General features: G+C 43.4%; 1 protein-coding gene across 2 annotated transcripts in view; it reads left to right on the top strand.

Moving 5' to 3' along the window:
- Positions 1-17,022, top strand: part of RPGRIP1 (RPGR interacting protein 1) — a 63,278-nt gene that overhangs the window by 45,109 nt on the left and 1,147 nt on the right. The window contains exons 20-23 of one of the 2 annotated variants that reach the window (XM_063698260.1): positions 1,464-1,564; positions 9,920-10,112; positions 11,967-12,051; positions 15,026-15,156. In XM_063698260.1, coding sequence (XP_063554330.1) covers positions 1,464-1,564; positions 9,920-10,112; positions 11,967-12,051; positions 15,026-15,156 — 510 coding nt within the window. Of the gene's footprint in view, positions 1-1,460; positions 1,565-9,919; positions 10,113-11,966; positions 12,052-15,025; positions 15,157-17,022 lie in introns of both variants that reach the window. The other variant, XM_055362392.2, reaches the window with a different exon arrangement.

The raw sequence follows: 17,022 nt of genomic DNA, 5'->3' as shown, positions 1-17,022 counted from the left end.
GCAAGAAGCTAAAATCTGCCTGGTTTCAGATGTCTGAGTGGAGCTATTGGGCAGGATGCTGTAGTTGTTGAAAAAGAAGCTTATTAATCTTTTAGACAAAGATCTAAGGGTATTAGGTAAAGGCCATCAAGAAATGAAAAGGGCCTGATTTTAAGGCCATTTCCACACATGTAGACAAAGCCTTGTGTCTTTTAGCAGCCTTTGCTTTTGCTGCCCCTCAGACCTTTTCCCTTTGAGACCTCAGTGAAACAGACAACCCAAGACTTTGAAATTTTACAGAAGAGGCACAGCTTGCCATCCAGTTATCTAATGCTATGTAACAATCTACTCCAAAACTTAATGACTTAAAACAATTATCATTTCTTTGGCTCACTACTCTGCATGTTAGGCAGGTCTCATGAAGAAGGCTCATTTCTCCTCTCTCAGTGTGGCATTAGATGGGGTAGCTCAGCTAGGGGGCTGATGGGTTCAACTTGCAAGATAGCTCACCCTACTAGCTGATCAGGTGGTCCTGGCTGTCAGTGGTTGCTTGGGCTTCCTCACAGGTTGGTAGCTGAGTTCCAAGACAGCAAGGTACAAGTCCATGGCATTTTTGTGTTCTGGCCTTAGAAGTCCCATAGCATCACTCCTACCATACTCTTTCAGTTGAGACAGTCCAAAAGATCCACCTTAATTGAAGGGGAGGGGACAAAGACCCCACCACTCAATAGGAGCAGTGTCAAGGTCAGTTGCATTGTAAGGAGAGCAGCTGAGATAGGAGAGACCATTTGAGGCCACCTTTTTTTTTTTTTTTTTTTTTTTTGAGACAGGGTCTCTTGTCGCCCGGGCTGGAGTGCAGTGGCTCGATCTCGGCTCACTGAAACCTCTGCCTCCCAGATTCAAGCAACTCTCCTGCCTCAGCCTCCTGAGTGGCTGGGACCACAGGAGTGTGCCACCAAGCCAGGCTAATTTTGCATTTTTAGTAGAGATGGGGCTTCACCATGTTGGCCAGGCTGGTCTAAAACTTCTGACCTCAGGTGATCCACCTGCCTTGAACTCCAAAAGTGCTGGGATTACAGGTGTGAGCCACCACGCCCAGTCAGAGAGGCCATCTTTGGAAAATACAATCTGCCCCACCCAATTGCACAGCTTTACCTCAAGCTTGGCCATTTTCTTCAGCCCCCACAAAAGGACTTCCTTTCTTCCTCCCTTACTCTCACCCTTCCTTCCTGTCTTCCTTCCTTTCTTCCTTTCTGTTTTTCCTTCTTTCCCTTTCTTTTTTTGAGAAGTGAATCCTGTATGTTTGGCAAGCTTCTGAATAAGTGTACCTTTGTAAAAGAGGGTTTGATTCTTAGTAAGTGAAGGCAAAATCTAGACACTCGGGACTAGTGACCAGACAGTGGATTGGAGATGTGTGTGCTGGGTCTTTTCTTGGGCTAGAGTGCTTTGAAACAGTTCTATAACTGCAACCTCTTCTCTAGCAGATAAAGAATCCTCTGAACAAGGTTCTGAAGTCAGTGAAGCACAAACTACAGACAGTGATGATGTCATAGTGCCACCCATGTCTCAGAAATATCCTAAGGCAGTAAGTACACTGGAGTAATCATTGCATACGAGATAAGACTATAAATAATGACAATGGCCAGGCATGGGGGCTCACGCCTGTAATCCCAGCACCTTGGGAGGCCGAGGCAGGCAGATCACCTAAGGTCGGGAGTTCGAGACCAGCCTGACCAACATGGAGAAACCCCATCTCTACTAAAAATACAAAAAAAATTAGCCAGGCATGGTGGAGCGTCCTTGTAATCCCAGCTACTCAGGAGGCTGAGGCAGGAGAATTGCTTGAACCCGGGGGGCAGAGGTTGCGGTGAGCCAAGATCACGCCATTGCACTCCGGCCTGGGCAACAAGAGCAAAAAACTCTGTCTCAAAAAAAAAAAAAAAAAAAAAAAGCAATAATGACAGTGTGCTTAGTGGCCACACAAGTGAAGGGCAATCCAGTTTTAATGAAGCTGATGGAAAATGCAAATTGTTTAGTTAAATTTATGTTTCGTGTGAATGAAGGTCGGCTTGTACAGTCAGATAAAAGGATCATTTTCTTGAGATAGTGTAAATGATGACTTGCTTCAATACTTCTCTCCTATCTGGATCCTTTGCCTCTTCTTACTCCCATATCCTCCATTGTGTCCTGTAATTCATGCCCAGCCTGAATGGTACCCCTGCCTTTAAGTCCATCTAAGGAGAACGGGTTTGCTTTGGGAGATGGAGTCTGGAAGAGAGGACAGGATTCTTCATGGGAGGGCTCATGGAGATCATTCCATTTCTGCTGTTTTTTACTCAACCTGTAATTATCTATTAAACAGTTCAGCCTCAAAGCTCTTTCAGAACTAATTTAAGAGACACACATCAAAAAAATATAAAAAAGAAAAAAAAGCCGGTTGCGGTGGCTCACGCCTGTAATCCCAGCGCTTTGGGAGGCCAAGACGGGTGGATCACAAGGTCAGGAGATCGAGACCATCCTGGCTAACACGGTGAAACCCCGTCTCTACTAAAAATACAAAAAAATTAGCCGGGCATGGTGGCAGGCACCTGTAGTCCCAGCTACTCGGGAGGCTGAGGCAGGAGAATGGCGTGAACCCAGGAGGCAGAGCTTGCACTCCAGCCTGGGCGACAGAGCGAGACTCCGTCTCAAAAAAAAAAAAAAAAAAAAGAGACACACATATATTAATAAATATCCACACATATATTCAGTAATCATTGTGTTCTAACCTTGCGGGTTACACATGAGGTAGAAAACAATTACTCTTAAGCCGCTGCTGCCTGACACATTTGTAGGTCCTCAGTTAATATTTGTTGAGTGACTGAAAGGTTGTAAAGGTTGGAAAACTCTTCCTTGAAAGCTGGAACATGTGCTGGAGAACTGCAGGAAAATGAAGGATATTGGAGTGAGGAGAAAAAACTCAAAGTCAGTAGACTTAAACACTGAATATAACACATAGTTCAATTTCAGCTGAGGTGTGGTGGCTCACACTTGTAATCCCAGCACTTCGGGAAACTGAGGCAGGCAGATTGCTTGAGGCCAGGAATCAAGACCAGCCTGAGTAACATAGCAAGACAACTGTCTCTACATAAAATTTAAAAACTAGCTAGGCGTGGTGGCTCACATCTGAAGTCCTAAGTATTTGGGAGGCTGAGGTGAGAGGATTGCTTGAACCTGAGAGTTTGAGGCTGCAGTGAGCCATGATCTTGCCACTGCACTCTAGCTTAGGTGACAGAGAGAGACCCTGTCTCAAAAACAACAGCAACGACAAAACCAGTTAAGTTTCTCTTTGTCTGAACTTTTATCTATCATATCTTTTTTTAGATATTATGTAGTTATCTGACAAGTGTTTGTCAGATATACTGACAAGTGTTTGTAAGACAGACTGGAGCCACAGAATGTTGGAATTAGATAACACTTATATATTACCAAGGTAAAGAAGATTAAATGATGTGTACAGGATTATTGAGTTAGTGAAAGAGCTGAAACTCCAGTTGAGGTTTTTAAACTGCGCAACCTCTCAAGTAACCAAAAAAGCAGCCAGCTGATCAGCAAACTCATCTTGAACTGTAACAAGCCAGCCAGATTTCATTAAAAACATTACCTAAATTAAAGGCTCCTAAGTAAGATATCCTTTTAGAAAACTTCCTTGTGTACCCCAAAGTGTTACTTGAGAAATTAAATATGAGAAAGGAGCCTATCTAAGCAAAAAATTAGTGTTATTATCAAGTTAAACGTACAACACGGGCACATATATATTAAATTATTGTTATATTCCAAAATGTCCAGGCATGAAAAGTAGAGGGGGTTGAAAGCTCAGAGTCAAAACTTGAGTTCTGTCACTCTTCTGCCTGGGGTCAGCTGGGATAAATGGAAATGCAGTAGAGTGTAATGTTTAAGAGCATGGAGATTTGGTTGAGACAGTGATTTAGATCCCAGCTCTGCTACTTAACTAGATATACAGCTTTGAGAGAGTTTTTTAACCTCTATTAGGCCTTGTCTCCTTATCTGTAAAATGGTAGTATTAAGTGTACCCATCTGATACTGATGTGGCAAGATTAAAATAAGGGTTTAATACAGTGCCTGAGACAAATTAAGCCCTAAGTGATAGTGAGGATGAGTGTGATGATAATAGTAGTCTCATTTCTCTGACCTACTGGAGTTCTCAATGTTAAGCTTTTTTTTTTTTTTTTTGAGATACAGTCTTGTTCTGTTGCCCAGGCTGGAGTGCGTTCAGTGGCGCAATCTCGGCTTACTGCAACCTTTGCCTCCCAGGTTCAAGAGATTCTCCTGCCACAGGCTCCCGAGTAGCTGGGACCACAGGTGTGTGTCACCACAACCAGCTAATTTTTGTATTTTTAGTAGAGACGGAGTTTCACTATGTTGGCCAGGCTGGTCTCAAACTCCTGACCTCAGGTGATCCACCCACCTCGGCCTCCCAAAGTGCTGGAATTTACAGGTATGAGCCACTGCGCCCGGCCTAGGTTAAGCTTTTTTTTTTTTTTTGAGTCTCGCTCTGTCACCCAGGCTGGAGTGCAGTGGCACTATCTTGGCTAACTGCAACCTCCGCCTCCCAGGTTCAAGCGACTCTCCTGCCTCAGCTTCCCAAGTAGCTGGGACTACAGACACACGCTGTCACGTCCAGCTAATTTTTTTGTTTTGAGACCTAGTCTTGCTCTGTCACCGAGGCTAGAGCGCAGTGGCGCGATATCGGCTCACTGCAACCTCCGCCCCCCAGGTTCAAGCAATTCTCCTGTCTCACCCTCCCGAGTAGCTGGGACTACAGGCGCACGCCACCATGCCTGGCTAATTTTTTGTATTTTTAGTAGAGATGGGGTTTCACCGTGTTAGCCAGGATGGTCTCAATCTCCTGACCTCGTGATCTGCCCGCCTCGGCCTCCCAAAGTGCCAGGATTACAGGCGTGAGCCACCGCTCCTGGCCTCCCTCTTATTAACAGTTACTAATGAGGAGGGAGCAATCATTTTCATTTGCTCTATGGTCCCAGATTACTGTTTCTTTAGCAATAGTGAATATCGAGAACCTCAAAATTTTTTCTCTTATCGTGTTAATTTCAGGTGTCAGGAATTTCCTGACCCTTATGTATGCCAGGTAGTAAGTTTTAGCAGCCCTGCCCCCCAGCCAAATTAGGTGGCACATCTGAGCTAATAAGCCAAAGGGTGTTATCTGGCACTAATCCTTGCAGGGTTTCTGCCAGCAAGTTCAAATGAGTTGATATATATTTCAGTGGTTAATATTACTAATTGCATACTTTCTTTGCTGTTCAGCCCCAATAAAATTACATAATGGAATTAGCTCATGTAAAGAAAGTATTCTGAATCCAACAAAAAATATTAGATTGAACCATATATTGTCAAACTCATAGATAAAAAATGGTTGACAATTGTCAGTTCTGTATAGTCCAACCTAATATGAATGAATAAAACATCTGTGTATACTTGGATCAAATTTTAATCTTATTCATCCTCCCATTTCACCATTGTTACCAGAATAAACTTGATGTAGTCTGCATGAATATGGACTTCTGATTATTGTCCCAGGATTATTAGCAAGTTTAAAAAATTTGCTGGGTGTGGTGGCTCACGCCTGTAATCCCAGCACTTTGGGAGATCGAGGCGGGCGGATCACCTGAGCTCAGGAGTTCGCGACAAGGCTGGCCAACATGGTGAAACCCTGTCTACAAAAATACAAAAATTAGCCAGGCGTGATGGCAGGTGCCTGTAATCCCAGCACTTCGGGAGGCCGAGCTGGGCGGATCACCTGAGGTCAGGAGTTCGAGACAAGCCTGGCCAACATGGTGAAACCCTGTCTACAAAAATACAAAAATTAGCCAGGCGTGATGGCGGGTTCCTGTAATCCCAGCTACTCAGGAGGTTGAGGCAGGAGAATCGCTTGAGCCCAGGAGGTGGAGGTTGCTGTGAGCCAAGATTGCACCACTGCACTCCAGCCTGGGTGACAGAGCAAGACTCTATCTCAAAAAAATTGTTGTTTTTTTTTTTTTTTTAACTAGGCAGGTGTGGTGGCTCACGCCTGTAATTCTAGCACTTTGGGAGGCCGAGATGGGCTGATCATGAGGTCAGGAGATCGAGTCCATCCTGGCCAACATGGTGAAACCCCGTCTCTACTAAAAATACAAAAATTAGCGGGGCGTGGTGGCACGTGCTTGTAATCCTGGCTACTGGAAAGGCGGAGAAAGGAGAATGGTTTGAACCAAGGAGTCGGAGGTTGCAGTGAGCCGAGATGGTTCCCCTGCACTCCAGCCTGGTGACAGAGCGAAACTCGGTCTCAAAAAGAAAAAAAAAGAAAAAGAATTTTAGATGTACAGGAAGGTGCTATGTAATGTTTATTTAGTTTTACTCTTTTTTCTTCTTTTTTGGTAATGTTATGAAACATGTATTTTTCAATCAATAATGTTTTGGGGTTCTATCCATGTTGATATATTTAGCTTTTTATAGTTCTTTCATCTTAACTGCTGATCGATATTGCATTAAAATAATACCTGACCTTTCGTTTAGACAGAACTCTAATGGGTAATGATTGAGATTTCATACTGTGTGCCAAGTGCTTGATATTCATGACTCTCTCGGGCTTCACAGCAGCCTTATGAGTTATTCTTTCCTTCAAGTAATTATGAAGTGCCTGTTTTAATAACTGCTGGGCTCTGTGGGCACAAAATGGTGGATAAGACAGACTTGGTCTCTTCTCTCTTGAATCTTACATACTACTGAGGGAAAATATGTACATCAGTGATAAAATAAGTAAAGCAGATAGCTCTGAAATTCTAAGTATTATGAAGGAAATAAATAGGGTGATATAATAGCAATGCGAGGGGTTGAACTAGGATAGGTGTTGAGGAAAGATTTCTCTGAGGAGGGGACGTTTGAACTGAAATCTGAAGAATGAGAAGGGAAGAGCTACCCATGTACTGGGTAGACTGTACTCATCTCAGGCAAAGGAATTGGTAAGTGTAAAGGCCCTGAGGTAGGAAAGAGTTTGATTTACTTGAGGAGTGGGAAATCAAAAGAAAATTAGTTTCTCTTGCACACATGTATATTATTATCCCCCCACCCCCTTTCAAAGGAGGACAGTGAAGTCTAGGGAGAAAGGCTTGCTCAAGGGAATATTTAATACAGTTTTACTGAGTGTATACTGTGTGCCAGACATTATGCCAGGCATTGTGCCAGGCACTAGATACTCGGTAGAGACTTTAATCGGGCCGGGCGCAATGGCTCACACCTGTAGTCCCAACACTTTGGGAGGCTGAGGTGGGTGGATCACTTGAGGCCAGGAGTTCGAGACCAGCCTGGGCAACATGGTGAAACCCCGTCTCTACTGAAAATATAAAAATTAGTCGGGCATGGTGGCACATGCCTGTAGTCCCAGCTACTCAGGAGGCTGGGGCAGGAGAATCGCTTGAACCTGGGAGGCAGAGGTTGCAGTGAGCTGAGATTGCACCGTTGCACTCCAGCCTGGACGACAGTGCTAGACTCCATCTCTAAATAAATAAATACAGATTCCCAGGAGCCACTCTAGACAGTCTGATATAACACAGAGGCTTTTATACATTTTTTATAGTAATCACTATGAGAAATACATTTCTGCAGTATCCAATACTCTTATAAAAGAACAAAGTTTCAAGAAACCAGGCTTACTATTAACATTTGCCATGCATTCTCCTATCCCACTAGATAGTGTCTTATCCTGTCTATCCTATCCTATTGTTTCTTTTTTAAAAAGCTAGTGAAAGCCGCTAATCTGACTCATCAAAGTGTCAAAAAAAACCAGATTTTTGAAAACACTGTATAGTCAATAGTTTTCTTGATGTGTGGGAGAGTTGGATGTTATGGGAGGGTTATTAAGAGAAAAATGTCAAATATCGTTTTTTTGTTTGTTTGTTTGTTTGTTTTTTGAGACCCAGTCTCACTCTGTTGCCCAGGCTGGAGTGCAGTGGCACTGCAACCTCCACCTCCTCGGTTCAAGTGATTCTCATGTCAGCCTCCCGAGTAGCTGGGATTACAGGCATGAGCCACCATGCCTGGCTAATTTTTGTATTTTTAATAGAGATGGGGTTTCACCATGTTGGCCAGGCTGGTTTCGAACTCCTGACCTCGGGTCATCTGCCCGCCTCGGCCTCCCAAAATGCTGGTATTACAGGTGTGAGCCACTGCACCCCGCCAAATATCTTCATTTTTAAGAAGCACCCCAGATGATTCTGATGCAGAATCATTGAGAGATCTTGCCTGCTGAATTTCTTAGGGGCAGGCACAGGAGCTCCACTTGCTTTCTAAGAGAAGAAAAGATGGGGTAAGAGCCGGTCTTTGGAGAAGTAAGGGCATTGGCCTGGCCAGCTAGTGAAAAGAAGCATACAGGAGGGCACTCACAGATAGAGGGGAGAGCGCTATGGCTGGTAGGGAACCATCCTGGATTGACTCATTACTGGTGTCACGATACTGACTTGCCTGCCACACTGTGGAAGGAGGAGACTTCTGTTGGCCTTGGTGTACTTCTGGAAACTTCCTCCTGGTATCCCTGATGCCAACATGGACACAGGGACAATGAAAAGAAAGGACAGGGTGATGGCAGCGACTCTGAAGTGGGATTGAAAATATTGGAGTTCCTGGCCGGGCGCAGTGGCTCACGACTGTAATCCCAGCACTTTGGGAGGCCGAGGCGGGTGGATCACGAGGTCAGGAGATCGAGACCATCCTGGCTAACTAAACCCCGTCTCTACTAAAAATACAAAAAATTAGCCGGGCGTGGTGGCGGGTGCCTGTAGTCCCAGCTACTTGGGAGGCTGAGGCAGGAGAATGGCGTGAACCCAGGAAGAAGAGCTTGCAGTGAGCCGAGATCGCGCCACTGCACTCCAGCCTGGGCGACAGAGGGAGACACTGTCTCAAAAAAAAAAAAAAGAAAAGACTGGAGTTCCTGTGGGAGGGCACGGTGGTCTGGTGGCCTCCTCAGTGGCATGCACTTGAGTGGGCACGGGAAGCCCTGGGCAGCTCTTTGCTATAGTGGCTGAAGCAGCTACTGAATCTCCAGTATCAGTCAGGAGGTCTTTTAGGTCCTAACGTCAGGAAAATACTAGCTTGGTTTTCATTAAGAACATTGTGGCCAGTTGCAGTGGTTCATGCCTCTCATCTCAGCCACTTTGGGAGGCTGAGATGGACGGATTGCTTGAGTCCAGGAGTTCTAGACCATCGTGGGCAACATAGCAAGACCATGTCTCTATTAAAAAAATAAAAATAATTGTCCCTATGTGGTGGTGTACCTGTGGTCCTAGCTACTTGGGTGACTAAGGTGGGAAGACTGCTTGAGCTCAGGATGTCAAAGCTGCAGTGAACCATGATCACACAACTGCCCTCCAGCCTGGGCAACAAAGCAAGACTCTGTCTCAAAAAAAAAAAAAGTTGAAAAATAGCTGTTTAGAAATTTATTTATTTGTATATAATCATCGGGTACAAGCACAATTTTGCTGCATTGATATATTCCACTGTGGTGAAGCCTGGAGCAACGCACATTGTTCCCACCAAGCAACCTCCCATCATCCACCCTCCCCCCGGCTCCGAATCAGACATTTTTTTTTATTCTTTCTATATGTGGAGATGACTGAGAAAGGCTGTCCTGGAGAAATGATCCACTGGACTATGAGAGAGAAGAGCTGGGTTCTCTTTACAAATTTCCTATCGATTAACTATGGCAATTAAGTCAAGTTGTCTTTTGATGCCAGTTTTACCTATAAAAGGATTCTCAGGGAATAATATAGTAGATAGATTATACCTATGGTTGATTTCTAGAGAGTACCGTAATGGGTTAATTGGATGGCGTATAAGCACTTGGAGCCTCACTAACCTTTAGGAACTAAATAAACATTTTCCTTATCAGGATTCAGAGAAGATGTGCATTGAAATTGTCTCCCTGGCCTTCTACCCAGAGGCAGAAGTGATGTCTGATGAGAACATAAAACAGGTGTACGTGGAGTACAAATTCTACGACCTACCCTTGTCGGAGACAGAGACTCCAGTGTCCCTAAGGAAGCCTAGGGCAGGAGAAGAAATCCACTTTCACTTTAGCAAGGGTGAGGCATCCTGTGTGGTTACTGGGGTGAGGAAGTCTGATGAACATTGAGACTGAGGGTCAGAATTACTCTGGATTTTTGTGGGGTGAATCCAGCCATTTCACTTTATTATTTTATTGTTCGAAGTGTTGTGTGCATGTGGTTTAAAAACATCGAATGGGGCTAAACATTTTACATGAAGCAGGCCTTTGTTCCAGCTCTTCACAGATCACTTCCCCTGTTCCCACCCTTCCTCAATCCACCACTTCCCACATTTCAGCTATATTTATTTTTACTTTTTGAGGTGGAGTCTCGCTCTGTTGCCCAGGCTAGAATGCAGCAGTGTGATCTTGGCTCACTGCCACCTCTGACTCCCAGATTCAAGCGATTCACGTGCCTCAGCCTCCCAAGTAGCTGGGATTGCAGGTGTGTGCCACCATGCCTGGTTAGTTTTTTGTGTTTTTAGTAGAGGCGGGGTTTCACCATTTTGGCCAGGCTGGTCTCAAACTCCTGACCTCAAGTGATCTGCCTGCCTTGGCCTCCCAAAGTGCTGGGATTATAGGTGTGAGCCACCAAGCCCATCCTATCTCAGCCATTTCTTCTGTTATTTACCTCCATCATATTTCTGAGTATTGATTTTTGTTCTTCCTCTTTTCCTGTTTTATTTTTTTTTTGAGATGGAGTCTGAACATGTTGTTCAGGCTGGTTTCAAACTCCTGGACTCAAATGATTCTCCTGCCTCAGCCTCCTGAGTAGCTGGAATTACAGGCGTGAGCCACCATTCCTGGCTTCTGAGTAACATTTCTATTGCAATCTCCTGATTCATCGGCTTTAGACTTCCTATCTCGGACCTTCAAAGTTAGCTCTTTTGCACTACACTCATGTCCCTTTCCTTCCCATCATAATTGTATCATAATTTTTATTTAAATCCATTTAAATTGGTTCTGTTATTATGCATATGTAAATATTAATTCTTGTAGAACCAAGTAGTATGCAATGATTATATTTCTTTACACGTATTTTTTGCAGCAATTTTTCATTTGCCTTATTTTCATTATACATATTGTAATTATTTTCATGTCCTTCAACAGTCTTCCCAAATTTTGAAATAATCAAACCTGTCAAATTATCTACTCATCCATTTTTTTCCTGAAGACCTCTCTCCATCCTCTTGTTCTGCTCTAGCCCACTGTTTCATTATTACTGCTGCTCATGGAGAATATGATCAAATTCTCTCCTATACCAGATTTCTTATCTCCTGGTTATCCTCTAATTTATTTTCTTATTTTAATGGATCATATTTTCAGTAGTTTTTAAAGAAAGGGCATATCACAAGTGAAAATTTGAGAAAGTCGTGCATGAAATCTTTTTTTCCTACCCTCATATTTGATTCAAGTGTGGAAATCTTTTTCATTCAGAATTTCGAAGGAGCCTGGGTGCAGTGGCTCATGCCTGTAATCCCAGCACTTTGGGAAGCCAAGGCGGGCAGATTACTTGAGGTCAGAAGTTGGAGACCAGCCTGGCCAACGTGGCGAAACCCTGTCTCTACTAAAAATACAAAAATTAGCCGGGCATGGTGGGGTGCACCTGTAATCCCAACTACTCGGGAGGCTGAGGCAGGAGAATCGCTTGAACTTGGGAGATGGAGACTGTGGTGAACCAAGATCACGCCACTGCACTCTAGCCTGACACAGTAAGAATCTGTCACACACACACACAAATGATTTTCAAAGCAGTTGGTCCATGTTATTCTAGATCCAGGCAAGGAGTCTAATCTTTTTATGAAAACTACCATGAATACCACTAATGAAAGTCTTGGGGCTCACACTGCAACAGTATATGATTCTTTGCTTTTTTCTCTTACCCTTAATACAGTAATAGACCTGGACCCACAGGAGCAGCAAGGCCGAAGGCGGTTTCTGTTCGACATGCTGAATGGACAAGATCCTGATCAAGGACAGTAAGCATCTGCTTTCCACTTTGAAACAAAGGAGATATTGAGACAGAAATTCAAAAGTTTGAGTTTGGTTTTGCGCTGATGCTGAATATTTTAATAACTTTTTTGAGTTAATTTACTCTTAATGAATTTCCTATGTACTTGAGTATAATTTATGTTTGTGACTACCTAATCCATTACCTAATCTTATAGGTTATTTATTTATTTATTTATTTATTTATTTATTTTCGAGACAGGGTCTCACTCTGTCGTCCAGGCTAGAGTGCAGTGGTGCGACCTTGGCTCACTGCAACCTCCGCCTCCCCAGGCTCAAGGGATTCTTGTGCCTCTGCCTCCCAAGTAGCTAGGGTTATAGGCATGTGCCACCATGCCTGGCTAATTTTTTGTGTTTATAGTAGAGATAGGGTTTTGCTGTGTTGCTCATGTCTGGTCTTGAACTCCTGCGCTCAAGCGATCTGCCCTTCTCGGCCTCCCAGAGTGCTGGGATTACAGGCGTGAGCCACCGTGTCCAGCCCATAATCTTATAGGTTTAGTTCATTTCTCACCCATGCCAGCCTGATGGGCCCTTTTTTTGTAGCAGCAGTTTACTTGAATATTGACAATGCCCAAATGGAATAACAAAAAGTTGACATTCTTTTTTTTTTTGAGACAGAGTCTCACTCTGTTGTCCAGGCTGGAGTGCAGTGGTACAATCTTGGCTCACTGCAACCTTCACCTCCTGGGTTCAAGCGATTCTTCTGCCTCAGCCTCCCAGGTAGCTGGGATGACAGGTGCACGCCACTTGCCTGGCCAATTTTTGTATTTTTAGAGACAGGGTTTCGCCATGTTGGCCAGGCTGATCCCAACCTCAGGTGATCCTTCTGCCTCAGCTCCCAAAGTGTTGGGATTACAGGCGTGAGTGACCACACCTGGTCAACAGGAATTTTTTGATGTTGACATAACTAAGTAAATTTTAGATCTCCTTTAAAGTTTTAGGAAAGCTGGTTGTCCTTATTATTCCAATAATCTGAAGAAGACCTCCTTTCGGAGTTTCCAGATAAAATGTGGGACATACTTATCCTAAAAAAAATTATTTGGTCGGGTGCGGTGGCTCACATCTGTAATGCCAGCACTTTGGGAGGCTGAGGCGGGCAGATCACTTGAGGCCAGGAGTTTGAGACCAGCCTGGCCGACATGGTGAAACCCCATCTCTACTAAAAACACAAAAAAATCAGCTAGGCATGGTGGCACATGCCGGTAATTCTAGCTACTCAGGAGGCTGAGACATGAGAATCATTTGAATTTGGGGGGCGGAGGTTGCAGTGAGCTAAGATTGTGCCACTGCACTCCAACCTGGGTGACAAAGCAAGACTCTGCCTCTAAGGAAAAAAAAAAAGTTATTTGTTGTTTAGCTGAAATTCAAATTTAAATAGGCATATGGTTTTTGTTTTTGAAATCTGTTATCCATACCGCCTGTGCATGTGTGTGCATAAGAAATAATATGGGGCTGGTGTTTTATCTTATTTTTAATTTTTTTGTTTGTTTGTTTTAGAGACAGGATCTCACTATGTTGCCCAGCTGGTCTTTCAGCTCCCGGGCTGAAGCAGTCCTCCTGCCCTGCCTCCCAAAGTGCTGGGATTATAGGCATGAGCCACTGTGCCCGACCTGGTGTTTTAATTACTTTTTGAAAGGCCCAATACTTTTGTTTCATCTGCTTTTACTTTGTCTTTGGTTAGTCATAGAAAGAACTGAAAAAGGAGCCAGATGAAATAAACAGTGACTCTGACTTCAGCATCACTGTGGGCTTAAACAGATGTAAGCTTACAGAGAACTTTTGGAAATGGAAAGTGATTTGGTTCTTTCCTTTCTGTGCTAATGTTAAATTTAGCTTTCACTTTTTTTTCCCAGCATTTCCAGAACTCTCTCTTCCTTTACTCCCTTACAGTGATAATCATTTTCTACTCAATTTTAGATTCGATTGGTGTTACCTTTGGCTTTCTTTTTGCCAGTATGGTCTAGCAGACAGAGCGGGCTTTGTCATCAGACCAACCTTGTTTTCATTCCAGACTCTTTGACTTACTAGCTCTTTGATCTTTTTGATATTACTTAATTCGAAGGCTCTTGTGAGAATAAAATTGAGATAATATAGTTTACATAAAGCACTTGGTGTTGTGCCCGGCACATTGTAATGCTAGTTATCATCCCTTTCCTATGCAAATTGGGATGAGGGAGTCAGCATTATCACTTTGCATTGTTGAAGTTCTCAATAATGACATGACATAGTTACAAATGAATATTGCCTAATGGGCTGAGAATGGATCCCTTTAAAGTAATTCCTTTGTTTCAGTTTAATCATATTTAGCTGTGCTTTTAAGAGCTTGAATTTTTAGTCCTATTCCTGGCACTCTGTATTAGCTACCAATATTTGCTTTTAAAAATTAATAAAAATATGAAAAATCAAGAATAGGCAAATCCAGAGAGATAGAAAGTAGATTAGTGGTTCAGGAGCTAGGGAAGGAGAATGGGGAGTGACTGCTTAATCAGTACAGGGTTTCTTTTTCTTTTTTCTTTTAGAGACTGGGTCTCGCTCTGTCACCCAGGTTGAAGTGCAGTGGCATGATCACAGCTCACTGCATCCTCGACCTCCTGGGCTCAAGTGATCTCACCTCAGCCTTCCAAGTAGCTGGGACTATAGGTGTGTGCCACCATGCCCGGCTAATTTTTTATTTTTTTTGTAGAGACGGGGTGTTCCTATGTTACCCAGGCTGGTCTTGAACTCATGGGCACATCCCATGATGTTCCCTCTTCTAAAAGGACTGTTACTGCTTAAATTATACCAATTCCTGACTTTTTTGCTTATTGTCATTTTGTAAAATGGAGGCAAGGGAAAAGTGATTCAGAGAAGACGTTGTATTGTTTATGATTACTTTTATCCTTATTTTATTTTTGAAGCATTAAGAGTATCAACAGTGCTGAATTAAATGCAATTTCTTTTTAGTTTAAAGTTTACAGTGGTAAGTGATCCTCTGGATGAAGAAAAGAAAGAATGTGAAGAGGTGGGATATGCATATCTTCAACTGTGGCAGATCCTGGAGTCAGGAAGAGATGTTCTAGAGCAAGAGCTAGACAGTGAGTCATTTTTTTTTCAGTTCTAATTATTTCCAAGAAAATCATCCTAATAGTGAATATATTTTATCTTCAATACATAATTATTACTATGAAGTTGATAAGACACAAAGTGGATTGAAATCTTATCCCTACAACTGTATTTATTTCTGGATCCAACATTAAAGTAGTCAGTTGTGTATTTTAACCCCCATATACCTGATTACAACTAGAATTGATTTTGAATCTACAATGTTTGAAAAGGAGATTTTTAAAAAGACAAGTTATTTTCATTTCAAATTTATACATCAGAATTTTGGACCTCTCGAGCATTTTCGTATAGGCAGCTGATGCCCATTCTTTATGTTATCATGCATCCAGTCTTTTTTTTTTTTTTTTTTTTTTGAGATGGAGCCTCATTCTGTCGCCCAGGCTGGAGTGCAGTGGTGTGATCTCAGCTCACTGCAACCTCTGCCTCCCAGTTTCCAGCTGTTCTCCTGCCTCAGCTTCCTGCCTCAGCTTCCATGGTGTGCCACCATGCCTGGCTAATTTTTGTATTTTTAGTAGAGACCGTGTTTTACCATGTTGGCCAGACTGGTCTCGAACTCCTGACCTCAAGTGATCTGCTTGCCTTGGCCTCCCAAAGTGCTGGGATTGCAGGTGTGAGCCACTGCACCTGGCCCATCTTGTCTCTTAAAAAGACATTAACTGTCTCCTCTTTCCTCACATTCACTGGTCATTAAGTCTTATCCATTCTACTTGTGAATTGACTATGCTCTCCTTACTACAATTTTTTTTTTTTTTTGAGACAGAGTCTCTCTCTGTTGCCCAGGCTGGAGTGCAGTGGTGTGATCTCGGCTCACTGCAACCTCCACCTCCCAAGTTAAAGCGATTCTCCTGCCTCAACCTCCTGGGTAGCTGGGACTACAGGCACCTGCCACCACGCCAGCTAATTTTTGTATTTTTAGTAGAGACGGGCTTTCACCATGTTGCCCAGGCTGGTCTCGAACTCTTGGACTCAAGCAATCCACCCTCTTTTGCTTCCCAAAGTGTTGGCATTACAGGCATAAACCACTGCGCCCGGCCTCCTTAAATATAATTACTATAATTTCTTTCTTTTTTTTTTTTTTGAGATGGAGTCTTGCTCTTGTTGCCCAGGCTGGAGTGCAATGGACCGATCTCAGCTCACCACAACCTCTGCCTCTTTCTTAATCTTAATCAAGCGATTTTCCTGCCTCAGCCTCCCTAGTAGCTGGGATTACAGGCATGAACCACTACGCCCAGCTAATTTTGTATTTTTAGTAGAGATGGGGTTTCTTCATGTTGGTCAGGCTGGTCTCGAACTCCCAACCTCATGTGATTCGCCCTCCACTCAGCCTCCCAAAGTGCTGGGATTACAGGCGTGAGCCACCGCGCCCGGCCATATAATTTCTAAACTGGTCTTCCTGCCACCGGTTTCTTCCACCCCATTTCCATCTACTATAGTAAATACATAATACATTTGATCACTGCCTTCTTCTTAAATCCTTTTACAGTTTGCTATAGATCAGCATGTTTTAAAAACATTTGTATTTGAGTACCTTTAGTTGGGACTGCGCTGTCCAGTCTTCACTGTTCCCATTACCTTACATAGCTGGGATGTCACCTATCTTATCTGCTAGGACCTTCAGACACTTAAGATTATCCACTAGATCAATGTTTTTCAAACTTCCAGACACACACCCCATTAGTGGATGTGAAACTGAATTAGTAAATCACAAGGAAATTTGAAAAATGCAAACCAAAACTGTGGGAAAGAAAACAGGAATTAAAGGCCAGGCGAGGTGGCTCATGCCTGTAATCCCAGCACTTTGGGATGCCGAGATGGGCGGATCACCTGAGGTCAGGAGT

The sequence above is a fragment of the Gorilla gorilla genome, chromosome 15 (assembly GCF_029281585.2).
Source record: "Gorilla gorilla gorilla isolate KB3781 chromosome 15, NHGRI_mGorGor1-v2.1_pri, whole genome shotgun sequence".
NCBI lineage: Eukaryota > Metazoa > Chordata > Mammalia > Primates > Hominidae > Gorilla > Gorilla gorilla.
The sequence above is the reverse complement of the archived record's forward strand: the minus strand, read 5'-3'. Positions and strand labels throughout refer to the sequence as shown.